Consider the following 14,354-nt stretch of genomic DNA (forward strand, 5'->3'; position numbering starts at 1 on the left):
GGAGGGATAGCTCACTTGGGATGAAGGAGGGGTAGATCATTGTCAGGCTGAAGGAGGGATAGATCACTCTCGGGGTGAAGGAGGGTTTGATCACTTTCGGGGTAAAGGATGGGTAGATCACTGAGTTGGAGGATGGGTAGATCACTGTCTGGGTGAATGGAGGGATAGATCCCTGTCTGGGTGAATGGAGGGATAGATCCCTGTCTGGGTGAATGGAGGGATAGATCCCTGTCTGGGTGAAGGAGGGATAGACCACTGTCTGGGTGAAGGAGGGATAGATCCCTGTCTGGGTGAAGGAGGGATAGATCCCTGTCTGGGTGAAGGAGGGGTAGATCACTGTCTGGGTGAAGGAGGGATAGATCCCTGTCTGGGTGAATGGAGGGATAGATCCCTGTCTGGGTGAAGGAGGGATAGATCCCTGTCTGGGTGAATGGAGGGATAGATCACTGTCTGGGTGAAGGAGGGATAGATCCCTGTCTGGGTGAATGGAGGGATAGATCCCTGTCTGGGTGAAGGAGGGGTAGATCACTGTCACAGTGAGGAGGGATAGATCCCTGTCTGGGTGAAGGAGAGTTGATCGCTGTCGGGGGTGAAGGAAGGGTAGGTCACTACCGGGGCAAACAACGCCATCAAATCTCGTTTTTCTTCCTCAGCTGAATAGTTCTGGCTCCGGTAAGGTGAAGATCCTCTTCACCGTTTCTAGGTGCAATCACATCGTTTCTATCTTGTAGCAACCAGAACTGCACAACGTACTCTGTATGTGGCCTAACTATTGTTGTGCACAACTCTATTGTGACCTTCCTGCTGCTGTTTTTAATGTCTTGACTAATAAAGGCAAGTATCCTCTGTGCCTCCTTAATCCCCTTCGATACCTGCTCCTGCTGCCTACAAGGACATGTGGACATGCTTACCAAGGTCGTTCTGATCCTTAATATCTCCAAGGTCCACATTGTTAATCCCTTGCCTTGTTGACCATCCCAAAATGCAACTTGCATTCGCTCACATTTTTTGAAATAAAGTGTAAAGAATTGAACAAAACATGGACAACCTCAGTCACTTGATATTTCACGCTTAGACATGGCCATTTCATGAAGTGAACCAAACTTGCTCTCTATCATTAGCCATCTTTAAAGCCAACTTCTTTAATGCATTCCAAAATCAGTTTTTCTTATTATACATATACTTGTCTTTTGTACATTTTTTTTAAAAAGGGACCTCTCCTGAGAACTGGGTAAAAGAAAATGTTCGACTGACTTCTCTTATTTCTAGGCACGGAGAGTTGAGGTGGGGAGGGATTCTTGACCATTTGTCAGCTACATGTGTCCTTTTCCAGTCAGCAAAATGTACATATTACTTCATTAATTACGAGTTGAAAAATCCAATTTATTCTGAATGTCTTAGTTGCACGAGAACTTGAGGAGGCCGTTTCAGCCCTTGCATTAGTTTTACTATTCAGTTCGGTTATGACTGATTAGTATCGTTTAAAACCTTCCATTCAGCTCAGTTTCATAACCCATCATAATTTATAATCTTAAAAAAAAACCCCAAGTAACGCAACGCTGAGTGACTGTCAATCTTAATGTGTTTCCCCTTGGTAAGCATTAGAGGTATTATATGCTTTACATACACTCTTGTATTATGTGGTGCCTGGTGAAGCAATTCTATCTCATTTTGAAATTTTTAGTTAGCCTGGTTTAGGGAAGATTGTACTGACATCAGACAATAGGTGCAGGAGTAGGCCATTCAGCCCTTTGAAGCAGCACCACCATTCATTATGATCCTGGCTGATCATCCTCAATCAGTATCCTGTTCCTGCCTTATCCCCAAAATCCTTGATTCCACTATCCTTAAGAGCTCTATCCATCTATTTTTTGAAAGTATCCAGAGACTTGGCCTCCACAGCCTTCTGGGACAGAGCATTCCATACACCCACCACTCTCTGGATCTCTTCTACTCTACATGGAAGAACTGTTTACTGATGTTTACCCTTGAGTGACCTAAATTGATTATACAATAATTAGGAGTTGTTCTTTAGCCTTCCCACCAGAAAAAAACAATTCCTCATCTGTACTGTTCCACATTAGTACCGACACGTGTGCTGTGACTTAAAGGTAGGTTCTTGGCTCCTTGTCTGCTTTGGTTTCACACTGAGCTATTTCTTGTCAGTGTTAGTTTGTTATTGTCTTCTGCTATCACTGGACAGAGCAAAAAAGTAGATCCCCAAGCCTATCCAAATCAGAATGGGAATCTAATCCATGTTGTTGGTGATGTTCTGCATCACAACCTGGTCATTTAGCTAGCCAGCACTATTATGATATAAAGATGCTTTCATGAATTTCATGTTCTTTGAACTGAATGTTGTCATATCTTTTCAGATTTCAGCTCCACTGTGACAATAGTGGATCCTTCTAACGCAAGACTCAATTGTGTGCTTTTCAGTGGGAATGCTGATTTACTTCCTAAAATCTACAAAGTGGGAGATGTGGTTCGATTCCATAGAATCAAGGTGAGCTTGTTAATTTCCCTTGCGTGATGACAACTCTAGCCTTTCTTCCCAAAGAAAGCCAAGCTGAGAAAGAAACAAAGTTTTTGCAGCATCTTTCACAACATCTGGAAGATCCAAAGAACTTTATGACCAATGAGATCCAAGTATGTTAATTCGCACAGAGCAAGATCTTTGACACAATATTGAGATAAATGACTCGATCAGTGCTTCCAAAACCATTTTCCAATCTGACTGTGTTTTAATCATTGAAATATAACATGATCTCAGATTAAGAGTCTTAGAAGTCTTCAGTATGATGATCATCATGCACCTGGCATCTCCATAACTCAAAAGAAGTCATACTTTTCTGACGAGTACCTTAAGCACTTGTAGCAATACTGACTTGCTTCAGTCTTACCAGGTCTCACTCCATTCTCTAGCATTTCTTCCAAATTGGTCAGAGCTAATTGTTGTAGAGAAGAATTCAAGTTTCACCTTCCTAAAAAGGTGATGAGGATGGGTTTCTATGCAGGGTGTACATTTAATAATCCACTTGCAACTAATTAGAATGAATGCACATTATGAAATGTTATGTGTGACTAGCATTACACAACGATCACTTACTCCTTAATTACAGAAAATGTAGCTACCATTCATATCCTTGAAGTTTTTTTTAACAAGTTTCTCCTCACTCCGCTTTTATATGATCAAAGGTAGTGGGAGGAAAATGAGAAGTATTGAATCAGGTTTGAGGCAGTTTAACGATCCAAGTTAACTTGTGCATACATGAACAGAACCGTCCACAATGGATTTTTATAAATTTACTTGTATGCTGACTGTTAATTTTTTTTCATTTTGTACTGAAGTGAGATTTCGTTCTCTGGGCAATGGAGAGATGGAATGCAGACTATTCCATGAATTAATCGTAGAATGAGATGACACTGAGTTAGGCCATTTGGCCGACCCGGTTTCTTTTTGTGCTGCAGTTACTCTGTGCTCTCTCCCATAGCTGTGTATATTTTCTCTTCAGGTATTTGCCCAATTCTCCTTTATTTGTTATTATTGAGTTTGCTCCCACCACCCTTTCGTGATCATTATAACTCATTGAGTGAAAACACTTTCTCTGTCGTCTCACCTCTGGTTCTGTTATCCGTCACCTTAAATCTGTATTCTCTGGTTCTCTGAATCCTTCTGCCATTTTCTGCTCCTTTACTCTGTCAGAATAAATGATGACTTTGAACAGTTCTGGTTCAGGAGAGCTTTAATAGAAATAATACAAAGGAAATAGGAGTTGAAGTAGATCATGTGGCCTTGGAGTCTGCTCCTCTATGGAGCTAGTTCATGGCTGATCTTTCACCTTAATGCCATTTTTCCAAACTGTTCTAATTACTATTTTACACATGGATGTCTGTCACCCTCAATGACTGAACCTCCAGAGCCCTCCAAGGCTGGGAATTCCAATGATTCATTGCCGTTTGAGTGAAGAAATTCCTCCTCATCTCAGTCCTAAATGACTTGCGTCTTATTCTGAGATTGTGTCCCCTGATTGTAGACTTCCGAGTCAGGGGAAACATCTTTTCTTCATCTACTCCGTCAGTCCCTGCAAGATGTTTCTATGTCTCAATAAGATCAATCCCCATTCTTCCAAACTCAAAAGAGTATTCAGACCCAGTTTCTCAATTGTTCCTTACAGGGCAGTCCCAACAATCCCAGGAATCTGTGTGGTCTACCTTTGTTACACTATGCCCATGACAATTATCTGCTTCCTTCGAAAATAGTCCAAAACTGTACATGATACTCCAGGCTCTTACCAAGAGCCCTGTACAACTACAGCAGAGTTTCATTACTCCTGTATGAAAGTTCCGTTGCAGTAAAAGTGAACTTACCATTTGCTTGCCTATTGGTTGCTGCACCTGCAGTTTAGCTTTCAATGATTCATGAACATCAATATTCAGTACATTTGGAAATCTATAAGAAATGCCCTTCATCTTTGATCATCTTACAAACTGGATAACTCCACATTTTGTTCACTTTACGTTACATCTTCCAAGTTCTTGCTCACTAATCTAGACAGTATAAATCCTCATTGCATCATTCCTTCTCATGCCTCACATTCCCATCTAATTTGGGATTATCAACAAACATAGCGATATTAGATTTGGGACCCTACCTCTAAAGCATTGATGTATATTGTGAACAGCTGGGGCCCAAGCCCAAGGTATTGCAGCCTGGCAATTTGATATGTTGTTATTATTTTCTGTTACCTGTTCCTTAACCAAGTTCTCAATCTTTGCATGATGTAATTTTGTTTACAAACTTGGTGTGTGAAACCTTATGAAAATTCAAACACACTACATCCACCTCCCTTCATGCTAGCTACATCCTCAAAAAACTCCAAGAGATTTTCACTCATGATTTCCCTTGCATGAATTCATATTAACTCTTCCTAATGTTGCCCATCCCTGTTATTTTCTAAGTGTCCAGTTATCACATCTTTTGTAATAGGTTTCAGTGTTTTTCTGAGCTGGAACATCTCTTGTCTCTCCACATAACTGGTGTCTGTCATTCCTGAACTCATTTGAGTAAATCTCCTCTGAAGTCTTTCCAATGCTTTGACGTTCTTTCTGAAGTGTGATGCGTAGAATTGAACACCGTCCTAACCAGTGTTTTAACTAAATTAAGCAAAATGTCCTTGTATTTGTACTGTCTACCCTTATTAATTAAGCCAAGGATCTTATTTTTTAAAAAAGCTATCATTCATCTGTTCCAGTAACCTGGGCGTATAGTCAGCCCCAAATTTCACTGTTTCTGTAGGTCCTTAGAATTGGATCAATCAGATGGAAATGCCAGTCCAGATTTTTCGAAACAAACTGTCTGACTTCATGCACCATTTCTGTGAATGTAATCTGCCATGTGTCTGCCTTTTTCACCAGTCCACGTTTTTCTTCCTGAAGTTACTATCCTCCTCATTACTTATTCTCTTTCTAAACTTCATATTGAATACAAACTTTGCCATTTTTCCCATACACCCAGGCCCAGATAATTAATACATATTGAAAAGTGTGGTTGTAATACTGGCCGCTGGGTTACACCATTGTATACCTCTGCAAAGTCCAAAAAAGAACATGTAATCATCAATATTAGAGTCATAGAGATGTACAGCACAGAAACACACCCTTCAGTCCAGCTCGTCCATACTGACCAGATATCCCAATCTAATCTAGTCCCACCTGCCAGCACCTGGCCAATATCCCTCCAAACCCTTCCTATTCATATACCCATCCAGATGCCTTTTAAATGTTACAGTTGTACCAGCTTCCACCACTTCCTCTGGCAATTCATTCCATATATTCATCACTCTGCATGTGAAAAAGCTGCCCCTTAGGTCCCTTTTGTGTCTTTTCCCTCTCACACTAACCCTCTGCCCTCTAGTTCTGGACTCACCCACCCCAGGGAAAAGACTTTGTCTATTTATCCTATCCATGCCTCTCATGATTCTATACACCTCGATAAGGGCACCCCTCAGCCTCCGACGTTCCAGGGAAAACAAACTTAGCCTTTCCCTGAAACTAAAATCCTCCAACTCTGGCGACATCCTTGTAAATCTTTTCTGAACCCTTTCAAGTTTCACAACATCTTTCCGATAGGAAGGAGATCAGAATTGCATGCAATATTCCAACAGTGGCCTAACCAATGTCCTGCACAGCCGCAACATGATCTCTCAACTCCTGTACTCAATACTCTGACCAATAACTAAACGCATACCAAACACCTCCTTCACTATCCTGTCTACCTGTGACTACTTTAAAGTGGCTATGAACCTGAACTCCCAGGTCTCTTTATTCTCTGCTTTCTGTCCTTTTAGCCAGTTTTGTATTCATGCTGCCACTACCTCTTTAATCCTATTAGGTTGGCGGCACGGTGGCACAGTGGTTAGCACTGCTGCCTCACAGCGCCAGAGACCCGGGTTCAGTTTCCGCCTCAGGCGACTGACTGTCTGTGTGGAGTTTGCACATTCTCCCCGTGTCTGCATGGGTTTCCTCCGGGTGCTCCGGTTTCCTCCCACAGTCCAAAGATGTGCAGGGTCAGGTGAATTGGCCATGCTAAATTGCCCGTAGTGTTAGGTAAGGGGTAAATGTAGGGGTATGGGTGGGTTGCGCTTCGGTGGGGTGGTGTGGACTTGTTGGGCCGAAGGGCCTGTTTCCACACTGTAAGTAATCTAATCTAATCTAATCACTGTGCCACCGTGCCGCCCACTAATCTAATCTAGTTAACTTTATTAATCAGTCTATTATCTGGTATATATTTGAGAATGAATTGTGCTCACATGAGATTGTGATGCTGTATATCAAGCCTGACCTTTTCATGGTGGTATTGATTACAACAGCACTAGGAAATACCTGCTACTTGTATGATGAAAATTATTGCAGAGTCTTAATGCATGCTAATCAGCTGTTAGAGACAAAGTTTTGAAATATTTAAAACTGACCTTTTTGAAAATTATTTGATATAAAGTCCTGAAACCCGCCTCAACAAACTTATGCTGTTGCATGAGTTGTCTTCTCTTCCCTATAAGGTTAGAAGTAGAAATCTTTGAGGGTTGCACAGTGTTCGATACTACTCACAAATTATCAGCTAAAGTTGCGGTTTGTTGGACCCATGCGACAAAATCTGATTTATGTTAAGGCTTAGATTGTGAAGTATTAAATGATATTGTGCCAGGAAATGTCCATGTCCAGCATAAGATTCATTCTAGGTAACATGCACTTATCATTGACTAGAAAGGTAACTGTTCCAGGTGTACAAATGCGCAAACTACAAGAGAAAGCCGAAGACTAGGAATTCTGTGGTAATTCATTTTCTGACTTCACCAAACCCAATCCACAAGGCACAAGGCAGGGGTCTGACTGAATGTTTTCCACTTGCCTGGGTGGATGCAGCCCCAACAGCATTGAAACATCTCAAGACCATCCAAGAATAAGTAACTGTTTGAATTGCACCCAATCCAGCACCTTAAGCATTCACTCCCTCTGCAATCTGTGCCTTGGGCACCTGAGTGTACTACCTTCAAAATATACTCCTGCAAACCTGCTAAGTTCCCTTCCAAAGCCGCAAGCTTTTCCCACCGAGAAGGCCAAAGACAACACTGAAGGGCTTTTGCCCGAAACGTTGATTTTACTGCTCCTCGGATGCTGCCTGACCTGCTGTGCTTTTCCAGCACCACTAATCCAGAATCTGGTTTCCAGCATCTGCAGTCCTTGTTTTTACCTACACGTGAATAAGCACCCACAAGTTCCCCTCCAAAGTGTACACCTCTCTGACGTAGAGATAAACTACCATTTCTTCATTATTATATTCAATCCCTATTAACCCTTTGCATGTGCTTACACTGCATGAACTGCAGCAATTCAAGGTGGAATGGGCAATATACGTTAGCCTTGCCAGTAAGAAACCAGTGAATGAACAGGAAAACCGAAATTGCTGATATTGTTAAAATGCCAAAGTTTAAGAGATTTTAGCAAAACTGGATCAAACATGACACCAGGTTTGGAATGTTAATGGGACTGAATCCGAATGGGCACCTGAGAAGGGTGTGACCGTGAATGCCTTGAAGATAGGTTCTTTAAACTTTAAAACAGTGAGTTAAGTCTTGTCTAGAAAATGGTTGGAAAAAAGGAAGAATGCATTTTTGGATGTACAAGAAAAGAGAGTTCAATAAGTCAGAAAGGTGAGCTAGATTAAGAGAGTAGTTGATAAGTTGAGTAAAAGAATGTTGATGTTTTCTTCTATATTATTATGTGACAACTTAAAACATGATATTTACATTTAAGTTTATTTACATTTGTTTTGTGTTTTTAACATGTTCAGCAACTTGGAAAGAGCAGTGCTGGGATTAACAGTTGACATTCATTTTGACAACAAACAATGAAAGCGGAGATCAGGGATGATGACCAAAGAGAACAAAATTAGAAGAAGTGTGCTGGGTAGAAATGTCAAGACATTTAGGAATGAATGGAATTGTAATGACCAAGGACAAAAGTAGCAGAAAATACCAATGGTGGAACTGTTAAAATCAGGAATGTGTCACCCACCAGGATCTCAGGAGCACAGAGAATCAGAGCAGCGAAGAGCTGGAGGCGATTCCAGAGCTAACAAAAGAGTATATAGGGATATGAAATCCAGGATGGTCATTTTAAAATTGAGTCATTGCTGTACCGTGATTCAGTGTAGGTCAATGAAGATTGGAGTTATGGTGAATGGGGCTTGATACGATTTAGAATCTAACCAACATAGTTTTGGAATGAATTTGTTTATGTAATGTGGGAATTGGGAGATCTGTCAGGGGAATATTCCAGTTGATAAGTCTTGAGGAAACAAAGGCACTGATGATGTTTGCAGTAAGTTGAGGCAGGGTAGAGTTCGCAATGCTTTTGAGATTAAAGTCGGTGATCTAGCAGGATTCATAAGACCATAAGTTGTTTGATTCAGCCTCAGTTAGTGCTGGGAGGACAGTTGGTTTATGAAGGGGGTTAAAGATGGTTAGTTTACCTTCATGATATTTAACTGGAGGGAGTTTCTCCACATCCAGAATTGGAAGTCAGTAACATGTTTGATGAATTGGCTACGGAAAGCGTGAGAGAGGTGACAGTCAGGTAGAGCTGGTTGCCATCTTGTATATGGTGAACCCAATGACGTCCTTTGAGATAACGCCACTAATATGCAGATGGGAAAAAGGAAAATGAATCCAGAGGACAGGGTATGGAAAGTGAAGGCACTGCAGCTGAATCTCTGACTATGACTTTGTGAATAAAAACAGAAGCAGGTAAATGTAGATCCCCCAACTGGACAATGAAAGGGAGGCGATGGTGTTCCTTAGTCTGTTCAACAATGTCAGAGGTTGAGAAGGATGAGAAAGTCTAGCTTACCAGAGTCATAGTCACAGTCACATTGGATGCCCTTTCAAATTTTAATAAAGCATATTTCAGTACCGTGACTGAGGTAGACTGGATAATTTGAGGAATTAAAATGATAATGGACTTGGAAGGTGACAATGCGCTCAAGGAATTTGCAAGAGTTTGGAGATAGGGGTATAGGGAATAATTGTCATTTTCAAGGGGTTTAGGGTAACTTTCTGGAAAAAGTAGTAAGGAGTGGGGGACAAGATGATAGAGCTATTATCAGGTAATGTAGGGGTCAGGAAGGAACATTGATTGGTCAACAGTTTCAAGCTTGGATAGGGCATGAAAGAAAATGGGAGAGAAACTGGAGAAAAAATTCAAGCTAAGGCAAGAGAAACATGGAGGGAAGTTTGACCTTTTGAACTATTGCACAGAAGGAAGCAGCTGATTGGGTAATCTCAGCCTGACTGCCGAAAATCCTGCTGACATTTTATTATTGAAGCTGAGGGTAGAAGAGGCAGAGGGGAGTATTTTCTTTTTTAAAAAAAAATGCATAGTTTTTATTGAAGAAGAGCAGCCAGAGATTCTCTTTCCATTCCCCGTTGGAGACCTTGAAATAGTGAGTAGCTTTAGCAGAGTCTGGAAGCACGTTATGTGGTCCAGTTAGATGTAACATTGAATGGCTAAACCAGTTATTTGTCATAAATGTTCAAGTTCTGTATCCCTTAGAGCTTGTAAAATGAATGTGAAAAATTGGCCTAGTGTTTCATCTTTTATGTTTTACCTGTTTAAACCTTTATTATCCATATATTTTAAGAATGCATTGAAATATTTGGATAGTTGTTTGTAGATGTGGCTGTGGCTATTAATATATTATCGAAATTGCCTTTAGGATACTTGGAAAGATAATTGGATGAATGACTTCCAGCTGCTACAAATGGAGTATGCGGGCTGAATATATTAGATTTATGGGCCGTTCCTCAGGGTAGCAGTGGAATAGCACAATTCAGTCAATTTTCTGTTAAAGTGGTGAACTAAGTTTGATTCATATTTTCCACTGATCCTTATTCCTCACTATCTGCCACTAAGTAATCCTTAATCACTGGGTGTATGTGACTAAGCGATGGAGGGAGGAAGATTGACTGTTCGTGACATTTTATCCCTGTCTCACTCTGGATAATCTTCTGTGATGGCATTATTGGCACTGAAATCTCTCAGCTTGCAGTACCTTTTAATAATATCTATCCATGACGAACCGCATTAGAGTTCCAAATGCTGAGGAAAAAAATCTGTTTTTCTTTCTTTCCCTCTATAAAATTCATCAGCACAGCACCTCAGTTATTCCTGTATATGTACAGATCAGTGCTGTTTTGAGAGATAAAGAAAACCCAAACCACTCATCCAAAAATGTAATAACTGGACACTTCATGGAAATCACAGAAATGGGTTATGGATGATCCCACAAGGATTCTTGGCCTCTTCCATTCCTTGTGAAAGTATCTCACCACCTGCTGTGATGGGCGCAAAACACACTTAAGTATTGAAAATACATGTTATGTTACAACATAGTGTGGCAGATGTTATGGACCAGACCAAATCTCCTCACAATAAACTAAGAAGATAGCCTAATTCCTCACATTTTCTTGTTTTAATAGCAAGTGCCAGCCATTGTGTTCTGGATGCAATTCAATTAGTCCAATTATCAGATTTGAAGCAAAACACACTTTACTCATGCACGTAGTTACAATGTAACAAAAGAAAGGAGAAATTGGAATAACTTAACCTATTATTCTGTTAAGTCTTCCAATGGAGTTATCAGTTACTGTTTCCAATATAGTAACATGCCATAAACACACCGAGAGAGAGAAGGGCGGAGAGAGATAGAGACAATGCAGCTTCCAAACCCGGCTTCATGACCCCAGCAACTGCTATTGGAAACTAAAAACTAAAATTCCTGATTCTGTGGGAGCATGGCCCAATCCATTCAGGCTGCCTCAGTTGTTCCTAAGTAAAAAAGGAAACCCACAGCCTCGCAAAATGTTTACTCTAATAGCTCTGGGTAGACTGCTCAGCACCTCTCTCTGAGTCTTTCAAACAAAATACACCTCTGAAAGGTATGATATGATCGCACGGGTCAGCTGTGGCACAGCTGGTAGCACCCATCTCTGATTCAGAAAATCGTGAGCTCAAGTTCCACTGTGGAACTTAAAATCACACACCAGGGTAGCTCTGAACTGTTGGAGGTGACTCGCATCAGATGTGATATTAAACCTTGTTCCCATTTCCCTTTCAGGTAAAGGATATAAAAGATCCTGTGGCATTGCTTCAAAGATATATAGAGGAGTTTTCTATAGCGTTCTGGCTAATATCCCTCAATTCACATCACGAAAATACACTATTTGGTCTTTGTAATGTTTCTGTTGATGGAATTTGCTGTACAAAAATTAGACCATTAGGACCTGAGGTGTTCCTGATGTTTAAATCACTGAGCAGTGACATCTAAGCTTGAGCCAAAAATCCCATAATCATGAATATATATGAAATGTTGGAGAATTACTTAGTCAAAAACTGTAAGGATCTCCATGAAATGCTATACCTTGGGAAATAGCTGGAACACTGAGGTAAAATTAAAGTGAATTTTGGGAGGCTGTGGCATACTCTATTTTAATTCAATGCGGAGAAGTAAATCAATCCTCAAGGTCTTATGTATGATGCAACTCTTGAAGTAGGCAACATATAGGGCAACCAAATTTAAAACCTTAACAAACTAAAATGTAGTCCTGCATTGTTTAATTTTCATGTACGGTAAAGGTTTTATTTTAAAATGTGAAATTCTGTGGCATAATTTATTTTGGTTAATGACTGGATGTGTGATTTTTTTATTTAAATTTCTTGCTGTAGGTTTGTAATAGTTGTAATACAGGACACTGCTCCCACTGGTTTTCAAAAAAAGTCTAAATGGAGGACCACAAAATCCTTTTGCCACCAAGATTCATTGAGCTACAGACATGTTGGCTTGTTCCCAAACTGGAATGCATATTAGATTAGATGCACTACAGTATAGAAATAGGCCCTTCGGCCCAACAAGTCCACACTGACCCTCCGAAGAGCAACCCACCCAGACCCATTCCTCTTCTTTTACCACGACTAATGCACCTAGCACTATGGGCAATTTAGCATGGCCAATTCACCTGACCCGCACATCTTTGGACTGTGGGAGGAAACCGGAGCACCTGGAGGAAACCCACGCAGACACAGTGAGAATGTGCAAACTCCACACAGTTTCCCTGGCGCTGTGAGGCAACAGTGCTAACCACTGAGCCACTATGCCACCCCACTGTGTCTGCTTCTGTGAACAAACCAAGTAAATAAATAAAGGAACCTTCCTAGTTGCGCACGGTCCATTTCCATGGCAATGTCCCAGGTTTGGAATGTTCCAAACAGAAATGTAAATCCAATTCTTTTGAATCAAAATCGATCTTGTTGATTCTGGAACCTCCTTCACTAATTTATATCTTAAGGAGTTAAAAGCCATCCATGCAGATGCCCTGGTTCCACTAAGGAACACTCCGTTTGCTTCAGCATTGTTTGTCAGTTTCTCAGTTTGGTTTTTATTTATTTCTTCAATGAATAAAACAATGAGTTACACATCTCAAAGACATGAATCACGTATTTGTAAAACTATGTTTCAGAAGTGAATTTGAGTGCTTTGGGAGATCTGGTGGCTGTGAAAGGTGCTATTTAAATGCAAATATTTCATTTAATCTTGAGTATTTTACAAAACTGATTATTTCACAAATCCTGTGTGTGTTTTTTTTTGGGTGATGGTGATTTCACATGTTTTACACACAGACCTTTCAATGGAGTATTTCTGTAATATTTGCTATTTCTTTGAGGGAGCATGTTTAAGCGAGCATTTAAACCTGCTAAATTATGTCATGCGAGCTTCTAATCCACAATTAATGTACCATTGGATGTAATGAGTGAAAGAACTGGCTTAAAGTATTGAAATATGTGGCCAATATTGTGATGATGCTGCTCCTTTAACAAGGTTATGTTGTCCTTGTTTTTTTTTCAGAATGGTCATAACTGCAGAGGTTTCGGGATGGCTAGTTTGGATGGATTTTAGTACCAGTTTGATTATAGCTAACAGATACTGCCTCAGGCAAAAAGCTTTCAAGTTTAAAAAATAAACTTGTACAATGAAAGGGGAGCAGCCAGTTCTCTCAGCTCAGCTTTTTTTCTAGTCTGGTTTGGTTTTAGCAAGTAGTCAGTTACTTTGGTCAGAAGTCCTGAAGGAGGGTTAACCCGAAACATTGACTTCTCCAGCTCCTGATGCTGCCTGGCTTGCTGTGTTCTTCCAGCATCCTGTTTGTCAACCTTGGATTCCAGGACTGTGGTCTATTTTTTTGTCTCTAACTCAGTCAGAGAAATAGCTCTGTGGAAGAAGGTGTTCCATGCTGAATCACTCTGCCTCTGCCATCTCCCTCTGCTGTAAGACAGTGTTTGATTTTACCTTTCTTGCCAAGGGGTGTTTATGATGACTGTTGCAGGAATTTTAAAACAGCATCATTAAGTAGGGCTAACCTGTTGGGTTTTTGGATAGGTTAAGTTGTTCTGTATTCTGTTCTCTTTTTTTGTTTGTGTTTCCATAGGTAATCTTTCAAATAAATTCTGTTTTGTTTGCAACTGAATGGTTGGGGCCAGTTGCATCACTCCTGGACTATCCACTCTACACCTGCCTGAGACAGCTAGCAAAGTTAGGTTCCGGGCTACTCTGTGGAAATGGTTTGAGGGGACCTGACCTGGTCCGTAACAGTATGAAATTCATATATGAAGAGTTGATGTAAAAATTATTGGCTCATTATCTGGTTGTCTAAAGGCCCCCATCTTCATCCAGGAATCTGCCTGTCTCTCACTCTCTCTCTCACACTCTCTCTCTCACACTCTCTCTCTCACACTCTCTCTCT

The 14,354-nt window shown here is 40.6% G+C and overlaps 1 protein-coding gene across 3 annotated transcripts in view; it reads left to right on the top strand.

The window, feature by feature from the left end:
- The window catches only part of pot1 (protection of telomeres 1 homolog), a 331,735-nt gene that overhangs the window by 202,133 nt on the left and 115,248 nt on the right, over positions 1 to 14,354 (top strand). For all 3 annotated transcript variants that reach the window (XM_072552655.1, XM_072552656.1, XM_072552657.1), the window contains exon 8: positions 2,376 to 2,506. In XM_072552655.1, coding sequence (XP_072408756.1) covers positions 2,376 to 2,506 — 131 coding nt within the window. The remainder of the gene's footprint in view (positions 1 to 2,375; positions 2,507 to 14,354) is intronic.

This window comes from Chiloscyllium punctatum, chromosome 32, assembly GCF_047496795.1.
Source record: "Chiloscyllium punctatum isolate Juve2018m chromosome 32, sChiPun1.3, whole genome shotgun sequence".
In the NCBI taxonomy this organism is placed as follows: domain Eukaryota; kingdom Metazoa; phylum Chordata; class Chondrichthyes; order Orectolobiformes; family Hemiscylliidae; genus Chiloscyllium; species Chiloscyllium punctatum.